General features: G+C 40.3%; 1 protein-coding gene across 3 annotated transcripts; it reads right to left on the bottom strand.

Moving 5' to 3' along the window:
* Positions 1-156: 156 nt before the first annotated feature.
* Positions 157-13159, bottom strand: LOC109992495 (transmembrane protein 198-like). Of its 3 annotated transcripts, none has more exons than XM_065954901.1 (5): positions 12696-13159; positions 2622-2863; positions 1944-2519; positions 1475-1564; positions 157-1289 (listed from the first exon to the last, which is right to left on the bottom strand). In XM_065954901.1, the coding sequence occupies exons 2-5, from the start codon at positions 2773-2775 to the stop codon at positions 1237-1239; spliced, it is 873 nt and encodes a 290-aa protein (XP_065810973.1). In that variant the 5' UTR covers positions 2776-2863; positions 12696-13159; the 3' UTR covers positions 157-1236. The 3 variants fall into 3 exon arrangements, with proteins under 3 accessions (XP_065810973.1, XP_065810974.1, XP_020500779.3); XM_065954902.1 differs by having other exon boundaries at positions 1487-1564; XM_020645123.3 differs by having other exon boundaries at positions 1416-1564; positions 12696-13157.
* Positions 13160-13871: the final 712 nt, after the last annotated feature.

Raw genomic sequence — 13871 nt, 5'->3', positions numbered from 1 at the left:
CAAAAAACCTTGGAAGCACCATGGCAACCTAAACCACTCGCTGAGTAGGAAATCCTTCCTATGTCCTCGGAAATCTGATGAGTAATTCAGCCAGTGTTGCTAAGAGCCCACAGAAACAATGGTGTAATTTATTCAACTCGACCAAGGACTAGAAACTGTTTGTTTTTTTTATCAAACACTTTTATTTATTCCTATTTGAAATTTCTATCAACAGGTATGTACAAATTCAGGTAACAAAGCACATTGTCCCTGCAAATAAAAACAACATAAAGGGGGTAATTATTTAAAAATCTACAAATTAACAACAGGCGTGCTTTTTTTGTCGTTTTTTTTCAACATTACCATGTTCTGTACTTTGTTCATTGTATAAATTAAATTATAAAAGTTTACTCCGCAAGCACACACAAGTCTTCACCATGTTCTGACAAAACAAAAACACAAAAAAAGGTCACAGAATTAAGAGTGCTGCTGGAAAAGATCCCACTAAAAGCTCTGGCTAAGAGCTTTTAAACAACAACTGTATAACGACTGTATCATGTAATTTTTGCCTCACTTTCATTCTTTCATGTTTCCATCTACATGTCATATTTTACTCTCACACTACACTCCCATCTAAAAAAAATACACAAAATTAAAGTAATTTTAACACAACTTTCACAAAATTCTACAACCACACATTTGAACCGTTCTCATGTCATCATAACACAACACTTCATGGCAATGACTAACTTTTTAAGTACAGTACATTTTAAACAAATTGCTTTGTCACATTCACAACCAAAACAGTAACACACTCACTCTTGAGGCTCGTACTTGCTTTTTATGTATTTCATACATAATATGAGGAAATCAAGGACCCTACAATGTATATCAACTTTTTTAAAGTATTTCTCTGAGAAACAGGGGGGGTTGTAGTGGTTATGGCTTACACCAAAAAGGGGCTTCACAAATCTTACTTCTAAATAGACAGTATTCTCTTCCACTGAACACAGGCATACACGTCCTTGCTTTAGCTCATTTCGAAGGCAGATTAAAACCCTTCACTGAGGGTCACAGTTTATTTGTTCTACTCTACTTCAGGAAGACACAGCTGGAGAACCAGAGAAGCACCAAACAGTCCCTTCTAGTCCTTGTGAAACTCAGATCCTGATGACCGGGGTTGTAGCAGTGAGGGGTGCTGTGGACCCGGTCTCAAAGTCCAGGTCGATCATGGTGTGGTTGGCAGTTCCCAGGCTGCTAAGGGAAGTGCCGGTGCCCATCTGTCTGTCCCGCAGACTTTGCAGGTAGCTCTGAGAACAAAAAACAGAAGGAGAGATGAGTGAGGTGCACAAAAAGTCATGACATGTTTTTTTTTTATTTTTTATTTTTTAAATGGCATCAGTTTTACAGCACACGCCATGTTGGGAGACACTGACCGGTGCCAGTAGATCCCCAGCGTAACGTTTCACTGGGGTGGGTTTACGGCGGTACATGCCTTCCTGCCCACCTGCCTGCTGCCGCTTCTTGGCGTCCTTCTCTCGTATCCGCATCAGCTGGACTCTCTTCTGCCTCCGACTGATCACAACTATGAGAAGGGGGAATTTAAGGGCAACTTTTAAGATGACTCAATAATAAAACACAATCCAGGATTTCTGAAAGGATTACAAAAAAGGAATATGATATTTATTCCAAATATTATTTGCTAGCAGATTTATAAGGAACTTAAAACTTTAGAAAACATTTAAAGCATTTAATGTTTTTGCAGAAAGAAATCTGTTCCTACTATGTGCATTTTAGTGATCAATCGTGTGCTAACATAGCAGTTGTTTTTACACATTAACCTTACAGTGAACTTTCCTATTAGAGGGGTTAACTGCTTTTGAACTAAGAATTACCTTTTGACTTATTCTGATTTGTAACCCTACAGAGTTAACAGACAAAGTGTAATGATATTTCCTCCTCACCCTCAGTGTGCGAGAAGCTGTCATCTGTAAGTTTCCATTGGACCAGAACTCCTATAAGGCTGAGGGCGGGCCAGATGCCCAGAATGACCCAGCTGTACCAGCAGAGAGGGGGTCCGGGTGTGAGTTTCAGGCAGTCATACACATGTGTACCCAAAGCCAGCATCTCCACAAAATAATCAGCGCACACAGTCATGATGGCTGCCCCGAACACAGCAGTGGACAGCATGGTGAAGAGCTTCTGCCACTGCAGCGTCAGCACAGCAAACAACATGCCTGTTCCCAAGAGAGTACCCAGTGGGACCCAGACTGTGGTAGGAGTGTAGAACTGGTGAGTGACCAGCAGGGCGGACAGAGCCAAGAGGAGGCCCAGCAGCAAGCCGGTCATGAAGAGGCCGACGCTTCTTACCAGCATGGTGACCAGGCCGCACAGCAGGCCTATACCTAGTCCAATACCTGCGCTGGCCTCTACACTCAGCTGAGTGTCCAGCACATGCTCCTTGTGACAGAGCAAGAAGATGATGACTGAGCCGAACATCAGACCCGACAGGAACATGACAGCCTTGAAACAGCGGTAACCTGAAAGAAGGAAAAACAGATGATAATAATTAGAAATCAGTGGTCTGATGTTATGCACAACTTTATGTTTCAGTTTTCTCATTGTCAAAGTCTGGGCCTCACCAAAGAAGCAGTAGATGATGCCAAACAGGCAACACATGGAGCAGATGACAGCGGGGATGACATCATACTTCCTTTCGATCTCCAAACTGCACACGTCAACTTCAGACAAACCTTCCCCGGCCCCTTCAGAGCTCAGCCCGGTGGGATCTGCCATTCTGGATGAATGTGGGAGGCTGAAGTTCAGGACAAGTTTAGGAACTTCTTGTGGCTCTATCTTAAGTCCATTTGAAAAGATTTGGCAACTGCAAAAGAAAAAAAAACATTGTAATGCAAAAGATGAGCGAGGCTTTTAAAAATCCCATATCTGTGAGTAGAGAAATCGAAGAACTCCAGTGTTAATTGTTAAGTGAGAAATCTTAAGGTCAACTGTGACTTCATGCCTGCGTTGTGTGTGCAGCTGTCGCAGATTCAACACAGCGTGCAATACAGCTAAGCGCAATCCTGTGTGCCCTGGCACGCAGCTCATTTACTCATTACAGTCCATGAGCCAGGATAACTCATGAATACTGACTGAGTGGTTTGTGGTCTAACAGATGTAATTAACTTTCCTTGATCACTTTTAACCCAGTTAACATAACTACTTGTAATGTTCCTTCAAGTATTAAACAGGAAAACATCAGTTCCTGTAAGTCTGTTACTTTGCTTCATGTTAAATGAGCTGTTTTTATTTGAGAACATTTTCACAACATATTAGAATCTACTCAATTGATCACTTTGTTAAGAGTACAAGCAGCCATGGTCACTTTCTCCCTATAACTTTGAAAACTTGATTTACCTTTTAAAGCTCTGTGCGTACATTTAAAGCTTTTCAAATGTTGTATCTAGCCTAGACAGATACAACATATGCCCAATTTATAAAGAAACACATAATCCCTTGATTTATGTAAAGACAAAGATCAGATGAGAAAAGATTGTCAGTGCATAACAGGTATATATCTACCCATTTGCTTCACTGAACTTACATTTCACCTCCACCTACTTCCCAGACTAGTACTCGACATGATATTTAAGCCAGCAGGCCTGTGGAGATCCTCAGAGTGCTGCAGCAGGATAAAGGATCATGGGTGGACTGCTCTCTCTGAGGCTGCTGGCAGGCCTCCTGCATGATCTCACCACAGCTGAGATCCGATTACAGCAAACTCACGTTTTCTACTTGAACAAACAGTTGGGAACAGTCGGCCATGCCTTTACTCTGTGCTTTTTTTCCCAGATCGTTCTCTTTCCACTCCGTCTATCTCCTCCTTCACCTGGAACTTTCCTTCAGTCTAATTTCTCTCTTACACTGGAAGGAGCCTCATTTGTTTGGCATTTCTCTCAGACTCAGGGCTCTGTCATTTTGTGTCTCCTGCCTATGAATGACTTTACATGGAAAAAATGAGAACTTGTTGGAACATTTTATTTTCTTCTTTAGTCACTAGCAGTTCTCCAGTACCTTCATATCTGTCTGTCTCTATTTCTGTTTTACATCAGTAAAAACTGCTATTTCTTTTTTTTTTTTTAAGACAGCCTTTAGGAAAGTCTCCAATAAGTGTATGGTTCCAGTTGAAGTTTGAAGACTCAGGTTTGGTGTAGTGTACATTTTTTTAAGCATTAGAATTTTTATGAGAAGCATTTAATACTGAAATTTAGATAAAATGTACAATGTGACTTTATATGGTTGAAGTTATCTGGTTCAAATAGCCTATAATACAAGTTTGGATAACTGTCCATTATTATGTTTTAACACTGAAGCAAATGTAAAACAGTTGCCTATAAAAGAACCATCCTAATACAGCTAAAGTAAGGGTATGAAAAAGTACCTAAACTTAATAAGATAAGATAATCCTTTATTGATCCCCAGTGGGGAAATTCAAGTGCTGCAGCAGTAAAAGACAACAGGAAGAACATGCATATGAGTGTTAATCAAATTAGAATATATAGGAATAAATCAAAATAAAGATAAGAGTACTACGTATTTACAACTATTATAAGCAAGATGTCTGTCAGTGATTTAGAAAACAGACTTCAGGACCCACTGCTGTTTTACAGCAGTACAACAGTAACTGTACAGCTGTTGTAAACTTAATGTGAAGTAAACTAACTTATTAATCATTTTTTAAAAAGGAGACTTGATTTAACGAGACAGACTCAGATAACTTTTTACCCATTTCTAACCAAATGGGTTTTTCATATGAGCACCAACCAATTTCTAAACTTAAAAACAAACACTAATGTGGGGTATTATATCTACACAGTGGGTCTGGGCTGAGTGATGGCTCATTGGTTTCCTCTGTAGCCTTGAAGTAACCAGAATCTCATTTAGGCTGGCTGACAGAGGGTTTTTTGTGTATTGTTGTCTGTATCTCACTATCTGTAAGGGTTATGACTTCAGACACAGGCAACAATTTCTTAGGGATGCAAATAGAAGTGTTTTAGCTCTGTTTTATAAAGAGATCCAGCAACAGACCGACAAGAAGCCCCACCATTACGAGTGGTTTGCTTTCTACGCTTAAACAAACAACGCTCACACCCCGCTTACCCAGTTTGTGATTTTGCATGACTTGTGAACAACAGCTTCGCTCTCTCACACAAACACACATGGATTTGGCAGTATGCATAAACAGAAATAGACCTAAGATCAGCTCCAAACAAACAAAAACAAACACCACAAAGTGAAATAAATACCAAACTCTGCATTACTGTCCAGTTTCTGGGTTAATATTTGAACATCACCCACACAGGGGGGGAGGAATAATAGCACCACATAGTCACCTTCAACAGATTGTAAAGAAGGGGTTAATGCATTTGTCTTTAATGTTCTTAGACTGGCTACTCTTGCCCAATAATCCAGGACTCAGGCTGCGTGTGACACAGAAACAGGGGTTAGAAAATGGACTGACACAGACACACACAGGAACCTCATTGTTTTGGTCTAGAGATTGTCTTGCTCTTTGATCTTTTAACTTTGTCTGCCCCTCCATGTTGGTTAGAGGTTACAATGTTGAACTGTTCCAAAAAAGAACGAACAGACTTTGCTAGATAGAGTTTACTCCTAAATTGAAGTGTACTAGTTAAACTGTCATTGATTGAGCCAATGGTTTGCCTTGAAGAATTCTGCCTGAGCTGGTCTCAACTGGTCAGCTTGGATATGAAACACTTTCTCCTTGCTCAGAGACCATCTACTGCTCTTCTTATGGTCGTACAGTTGTTGTTTTTTCAAGATTTTCTTTTGTGTGCCTTTAATTGAGAGATAGGACAGAGGATAGCGTCAGAGAGTGCGGGGAATGACATGCGGGAAAAGAGCCACAGGTCGGATTCACTCTCTCTTTTTCTCTTCTTAGCTTCATCTGTTACCATCCTTTTCCGTCTTTTAGCCTCAGCCATTGTGTCAAAGAGTACAGAGACGGTCTAACAAGCTGCCAAAGAAAGCTGGTGAGTTAACTAGTGTCGTAAAGCCGTATGCACATCTCAAGAGAGAACTGCGGTACGCTGCCCAAGTGCTGTCAACCAGGTGCTAACTGGAAATGGTAGGGACCCCATTCTGCCTGTTGAAAGTTAGTTTTAACATTAGATCAACCTTGTAATAATTATTTTACTATTTTAGGATGGAAAAATTACATGTTGTTGCTTTAATCTTCGAAAGGCCCAGAAAAAAAATGGATGTGCATATACAGCTCTGTACAAAACTAGTAGATACAATAGTCAATGTAATACATCATATATGCTAGTCAAAATAGAAGTCCTGACCTTAAATCCAAATGGTAAAACATTTTTATTTGGTTTGCCAGTAGGGCTATTACTGAGTGAGTATGAACTACTTCATATTCAACCACCATTTTAACTGATTTAACTCTAAACACACGCCCATTTACACTCCCATATCTTTGTAAATCTGCCTCATGTTTCCCCTTAAAGGGTCTCAATGGTGTCCTATGTCCAGCAGGCTTGGAAGTCCTCGATGCTGTGGGAGAATAGAGCCATTATGAGGCAAGACAAAGACTCTGAGGCCCTTGCTGTGACCTCTAGTGGCACTCAGAGGAAACCATGCTAACAGAACAGGAGACCACAGAGAGAAGGCTGAGAGCACCAAGGAAACTGGTAGATCCCAGAGTGTTTGCTTTTAGATGGGTGCCAAGTATTTGCCTTCAGGGCTCTGGTGAGTGATGGAGGGAGGGGTCCAAACTGGACCCAGGGCAGTTTATCTTAGTGACTGGACTTCGGGAGGCCCCAAAAGATCCCCAAAAGTTACCCTCCTAGCTGAAATTCTACCAGCTAAATTTGCCTGGCAACTAAATCCATACAAAACGACAGGACTAAAGGAATGCAGCCATGCTAGCAGCCCTGTATGCTAATGCAAGTAATATGTTACCAACTTAGGCCTTTTTGTGTGCTACAGTTAGCTAATAGGTTCTCATAGCACTATGTCAAACAAAAATGAGATCTATTAAAGTATTTTAGACTGGACCAAAGTCTAGGACTGGCCAGCCGCTTTATGCACAGAGGCTGAAGTTTAGTAACGATTATTTATGGCATGGACTACGATGAAATATAGAAACTTAAAGAGTGTCAAACACCCTTAATTTGTACTTGTACAAGGAGAAAAAGCACACATAATGGCTTCCAGAAGTATCACTTAAATTACTGAAGAGTTACAGTTTGAGAATGTGTATTAACAGAATGTGTATTAACAAACAATAAGGATCAGCTGCAGATGACCTTTTGGAATATCATGTTGCCCTTGAAACAAAAACTTAGCAAAGAGTTTACTCCCACTGAATAAACACAGGGGGGTTGAATGATGCAGATTTGAGTTCTCAGCTGCTGAGAAACAGGCCGGGCCGACTATGAGTTCCCCACATAGCTAATTTGGGTGTGTTTGAAGAAGGGGTGGTCGTGTGTGATCACAGCCAGGAACTCTACGTTCTCGTCCGACTTGACGACCAGGGACAGCTGAGAGCCTGAAAACCTGCAGTGTTAAAATAACTTGGTGGTCTGACAACTTCAATTGGAAGACTCTTCCAAGAATGAGGGATGCACCGTGCCCTGCGCTTTGCAGTCAAAAATCATATCATCTACCTTCAGCCAAACACCCAGATCATCTGAAAGACTGATCAATCTCAGACAAGAAGCTCCATGTTAATGAAGTGAACTGTCACAGCAGGAGTTACATAAAGGGTGCCCATATTGAACTAAGGATAAAACAGAATCTACATGGATAAATGCATGCTTATTATTACAATAACATCTGCTTTCAGGGTCTCAGGATTATATTGAGCAGGACATCATATAGGCTGCTATTGCGTATCCTGCCCCTCTGTAACAGGAAAGGGAAGCTTATGACCAGATGAGGAAGTGGAACATCAGGTTTCAGCAGGAACTTACCCTTGTGTTTGCAGACACAGACACAAAGATCATGAACACTTCAGCTCAACAACCACAACACTTCTTTGTAGAGAAATACAATTTCGAAAATCAGGGCAGACACAAATAAGGAGATTAACGATTTATCTGATTGCTAGTTCTGATAACGATGATTTTACGGTATGAATAGTTTCTACTCGTCCCTCCTCTTGAAATGTCTCTTTAACATGTCTTACAAACCGCATGTCACTAATCTTTCCCAGAGATGTATAAGATTTCCACCCTGCCAACATTTATCATCTAACATCTATCACATTTGACCAGGAGAGCAAATCAGTTTTTAAAAAACGTCTTCTCTGAATCAGGTGTTAGGGTACGAGCTTGCCAGCTTAAAATGTATACGACACAACTGATAAACATCGGTTACCGACATCGATGCAGGCCACATTATTTGCAAATGGGCCGATGTCTGTCAACAGGGCAGATATCGACTAATACTGTGATGTTGATCAGTGCATCCCTACTCATTTATCAACTGACAATCTGGGTCTGGAAAACATAAAGAAGCTAGCTAGATCTATGTGCTGCTCAATAAAACTCAGCAGGGTCAATAACACCCACTGAGAAATCTGGCCAGCCAAGGATACAGACGGAATAGAAGCCTTGAAATGTGATGGACATCATCTTGTATTCCATCTGGATTGCAACTTATTCAATAACACAGTACACTGTGTCACAAAGTGCCTCTGTGTGATTAAAAAACAATTTTAATTTTTTTTTTTACTGATGCTATATTGCTGTTTTGAATCTTATCCATTCGATCTTGGTCTGATAAAACTCAAAACACGATGAGTCGCTGATTCGACTAATTCATTTAACACCGAAAAGTCAAAACCTGTCAGTGCATCACATCTTTACTATGAGGTACACACGCTGTTATTGTAGTTAGGCAGAAGCTGCCAGATCTGAACTCTTTTCAGACCTTTTTATACAGATGTATCTTTCTTTATTCAGCCCTTCTTGCATTTTAAAAACTAATCTCATACACAAAAAGACAGAGGATATTCAAAATGACACATGGGATTCATTTGCATGCACAATACTCACATGGCCATGTGTGCCTGGCAACTTTCGAGCACGTGGCTTGCATTCATGACTCGTATAAACAGCTTTCAACACAGCGTTTAGGTATTACATCACTAAATTGCCATTTCAGGGTCGCATGTGATCAGAAACATCAACAGGGCTTCTTTTTCTCCTGAGCAGATTGAGATGCAACTAACTTTCATTTTGTTATTCTTATTCAGGTTGACTCTATTTTAAGGTGTCTTCTTCTTTCTTACACCCGTTTACCCAAAACCAGCTCTGTCAGGTAAAGTATTGTTCTAAACACAACCAACCCTCGATAAAATCCAAATCAACAATGTTTTGAGTATGCAATGGATCATACTTAAACCAAATATTTTTCTGTACATCTTTTGCCTATAGTAGCAGACTTGATTCATCAAACCAACTTTATTTTTCACAGAGCACAATCTGGATTGTCCTTAATATAAGGACATAACATAACATTATTTTTGCAATATTTTTCTGAACTTAATAGCTTTTTTGTAATTGGCAGCTGTTCAAGTGAATATTTCAGTTAAAATCCAGAGCCACAAAAACCTAAACTAAATACTTTACAAGCTCTAATTAAAGATAATCTAAAGCAATGCAATGACTTAGTTAATACTTTTAAAAAGCCAACCAATTGCCCTCATCACAGACCCTATTCACTTTATGATATTTCATTAGTAGCATCCTATACTTTGATCATAATCCCTCAAGCTCATTACTGCCTGAGTTAAGTGTAAACAATAGAGGCCTTTTAACTAAAGCCTGCAGAAAGCTACTTATACTATGGCATGAAAAGATCAGAAAAACTGTGAACCATTTTGAAGAGTGTCACATGTTGATGGTGCATAATGTACATCCGTACACACATGGTCATTAACATGATTAAAATCCATGCTAAGGATTTAAATCCTTAGCATAGCTGCAGTAAGTTAAAGCTGTGATCCAGCAGCAGAGGAAGGAGTTTACAAGTGTGTGCAGCAAGCAAGGAGGGGCACTCCCACAACGCTCTATTAGGGGTTTGTGGTAGAGAGCAGCTTTTTGTAGGTTCAGTGGTGGAGTCTTTATGTGCATATGTCAGTGAGAACATGATAGAGTAGCAGTGGATGAGATAATAATGCTGCTGATGAACACTATGGTGCAGCGAACTCAAAAGTAACCGCCCATCGGGCTGAAGTGTCCTTGAGAAGATACTCATGCTCAAACAGTCACAGGGCGGTGCTGACCTCTGTATCAAATGTTCAACATGGTGTAGTATCATATATTACAACTTTTTTAAGCTCCCGTCAAATGATTGAACAAGTAAAGGAATTGCTGAGGCAGACTACCAGGGTATAATCAGATAGGCCTGTGATGAAATTGGGATAATTCTCAGATAGAACTGCTTTAGCAGCAAAGGGGGAGTTAGAGCACGATGGTGGTTCAGACCGCCGTGCAGTGCCTATATACTATATGTCTGCTGCTCTGTCATTTAAAGCAGCCATTTAACCCTCTTTGTCAAATTCCAGTCGACAATAAATGTACCTCCTAGAGCGATCTCACAATCCTAAAATATCATGCTTGGGCTTCCTTTGCTAAGCCAACTCAAAGCTGCGCTCATGTCTCAACTATAACCAGTGTTTAAGTTCTATAAGTAGCATTTGGGTGGATGTTTGAAAATGACTGGTATCAGTTTTTATGTGTTTTCCATATGACAATGGGGCTTCTCTTGCATAAACTACGGTTGGCCCTATACCATGTTAGTTTTCCTATTTGCATTGAATGAGGAAAGCAATTGTACCAATGTCTGGTTAATTTTGAAAAAAGTATGCAATTAAATACCCTTAAACAACAACAACCTCAAAATGTAAGGCATCACATCAGGCCCCATTTGACTGGTCTTTGTAGGATTTTCTCCCTTACTTTCAAAGGTTCTTTAAGGTGCCGTGTAAGACTGCTCCACTTTGCCGCATTCATGAAGAAAAAAGATACTAGAACTTAGTCCTCATAATCCACGTGTCCAGAAAATACTGGACACGTGGTCACAGTGATTATATTCACCCAATGCAAGTTTTCCTAGAAAAGTATAAAGTCACCACTGGTATCGAGCACAGTAGTCTCCTTAAATAAAAAAATTAGCCTCAGCTCTGACTCTTGCACAGATTACAACAGCAGACATCCTCCTTGACACAGCGCTTATTCATAACGAAGAACCAAGAGACACTCGTCAGTGTAGAGATTTGTGCCATGTGCTGTGCATATGGACAGATGCAGCAGGCCTGAGCATGTGGCCTGACATGGTTGGACTACTTACTCAACAATTAGGCAGTCTTCTGTGGTAAACTCATCTTAATGACCAGAACACGCCAGGGTCAGCGTGAAACTGCATTTGTGGGATCTTCAATTGTCCATAACTGTATACAGCCCAACGAGAACAACTGACAACAGAGGAGAAGCTTATTAACCTGATTCTCAGTGGTTCCAAGTGAATACTGATAATAATGCACTATACAGTACAGCTGAAAGTAAAACTTTGTCAAAAGACATCGTCAAATGTCTTTGTGTTTAAGACAGCTTTAGCACAATACATTTGTTTATTAAAGTAAACTATTAAGTAAGATTTACTCTTTATAATTTTATTATTATAACACAGAGAGAGAAATATTAGACCCTTGTGTTCACGCTAATTAAAAGGTACCAGCAAAACATGTGCAGTCTAACTTTCATCACCCTCTGCTCTTCATGCCTTCCTGCTCTCTTTTTTTCCCCCAAAGCAGGGGAGGGCTTCCTCTCTGCCTTTTCAAAGGGGCAAAACCATCTGGTGCAGTCTGACAGAGTATAGGTCAAGTAGATGGGGGGTGGGTTGAGGGGATGTAACTACAGAGTGAACCCTTCTAAGTCAGGACCTGTAGGCTGTCATCACACTGCCCAGAGAACCAAGACGTATCCCCAACTTGGTTCATGCAGGGCTGTTTCCACGCTGCATGGCTACCAGATGGACATGGAAAAAAATGCTTTAAAAAAATATTTAAATCAACTTCTACCATACTAACCTACTATAGATGGTAATAAAGAATTCAGAAAATGGACCTCTGTTTCACAAAGTGGTCACATTTGACAGCCATGTAGTTAACATCACATGAAACAGGATTTAAATGAAACACATTGCATAGATTATTTGTTGTTTTTGTGAAGGACTGTAAGGACCTAAGCAAAACACTTGGAGATATACACCAGAATGAGAGAAATGTTTGGTTCAGTGCACACAAATAAAGGCACTATTATACTGAATCATTTAGTCTTTGTCCTAAAAGGCTGAAGGAGGACTTAAAGTGTTTTTTCTCTACTGTCAAATGATTTAAATGGGATGAAGCCATGGAAGTAGACTTGGTTGCTACGTGTTACTACAAACATTTCAGCTCTTGATACAGACACTGATCACTCAGGATCTGAGGATTAATCGCCCAGATATAATCAGTCAAAGTCGGCAATCATGTATTCAACTACTGTAAACAGTGATAAACGTGAAGGAACTCCAATGGTCACTGGCAGAGAATAACAGGCACACAACTGCACTGGGAAAAGTAGTCCAGTGATGTAAACTTGTAGGCCTATAGGCATAAAGTTATTTTAAAAACTTACCGATTAGCCTGTGTTTTCGGCAGCTGTATGTTAACTTGACAATCGGCTCTGTCAAACAGGAAAAACACCCGACCATTCACAAGCACAAAAGCGGCGCTAGGGTACCAGGGAAAACCGGTTCCTCCCAACTTCTCCCCTTTGAAACGTGAAGGCTAAACTAAACTACGAATACAAACAGGTCATAGTTCTGCTCCTAACCCTGTCTTAAGCTAGTACTGACGGACTACAGATGTGAGGAGATAGTTTCCATTCTCCGTGTCCCACTTCACTTTGTTTTACCGTGCAAGTTTCTCGTCTGTGACTCCACTCTGAAAAACTCCACCTCCCTGGAAAATCTTAAACACACCTCCCCTCTCTCTTTCTCTGCTCTCTGAAGTAAATGGTACTTTAAAATACAAAGGAGGAAAAGTGTTTCCCTCTCTCCCTCTGAGGCAATCCTCTCTTTATCTCCATCCAGAAGAGTCGGCAGTTAGACCGTTGGAAAGGACCGGGGAGGAGGGGGGGCTGACGGGGGGCTGAGGGGGGGGGGGGGGGGGGCTGACGGGGGCACCCTCTGTTTATCACTGTACAATGAATACAAGACATTTACATTTGGTATTAATTCATTTTTATTGGGCGTCCTGTACATTTTTTTTTTATATCCATTGGATTTTTTAACATTTCTGCAGATTATTTCCTGTATTTCAGTTTTTTTTTAATTCTCTTTATCCTTTTCTATTCATCCAGTTAATCTCTGATGTGGGAATTGTGAAAAATGCCTGGTCAAGAGTCTTACAGCAGATAACACAGAACCCTGTGCCTTGTGTTGAGGGACAGCACTACAGCTGTGAGTGCTAAAACTGTTGGAGCTCCTCGTTCTCACAACAGGGAGGTAAGATCTTGTTTATATGTTTATAAAGTGTGTACCAGGGACTGGACCTTTTTGATTTAAAGCCACAACACCCATAGTTTAACAACTACCTTAATAAGTACCTATAGGGTTTCACAGTCTGCATTGACATTTGGAGATCATTTTATGATCTGTGCAGTCAGGTTTGATTAGACTAAGAAGTTGATTTAGATTTAAGACTAAGCATGGTTTCTTTAAATGGTATTTGCACGTTATTCTATAAACACATCTCACGAAGGTCTGAAACTAAACTTTAAAAATCCTTAAGGAAAATCTAGAACCAGATT

The sequence above is a fragment of the Labrus bergylta genome, chromosome 5 (genome assembly GCF_963930695.1).
Source record: "Labrus bergylta chromosome 5, fLabBer1.1, whole genome shotgun sequence".
In the NCBI taxonomy this organism is placed as follows: Eukaryota; Metazoa; Chordata; class Actinopteri; order Labriformes; family Labridae; genus Labrus; species Labrus bergylta.
Note: the sequence above shows the minus strand (reverse complement) of the source record. Positions and strands in the feature narration are given on the sequence as shown.

Excerpts from the sequence above, each read along its gene's own strand:
- LOC109992495 (XM_020645123.3), bottom strand. The coding sequence starts at position 2,775 with ATGGCAGATCCCACCGGGCTGAGCTCTGAAGGGGCCGGGGAAGGTTTG. Across the intron at positions 2,520-2,621 it reads CATCATCTACTGCTTCTTTG|GTTACCGCTGTTTCAAGGCT; the intron begins GTGAGGCCCAGA and ends TCCTTCTTTCAG. Across the intron at positions 1,565-1,943 it reads CAGCTTCTCGCACACTGAGG|TTGTGATCAGTCGGAGGCAG; the intron begins GTGAGGAGGAAA and ends CCCTTCTCATAG.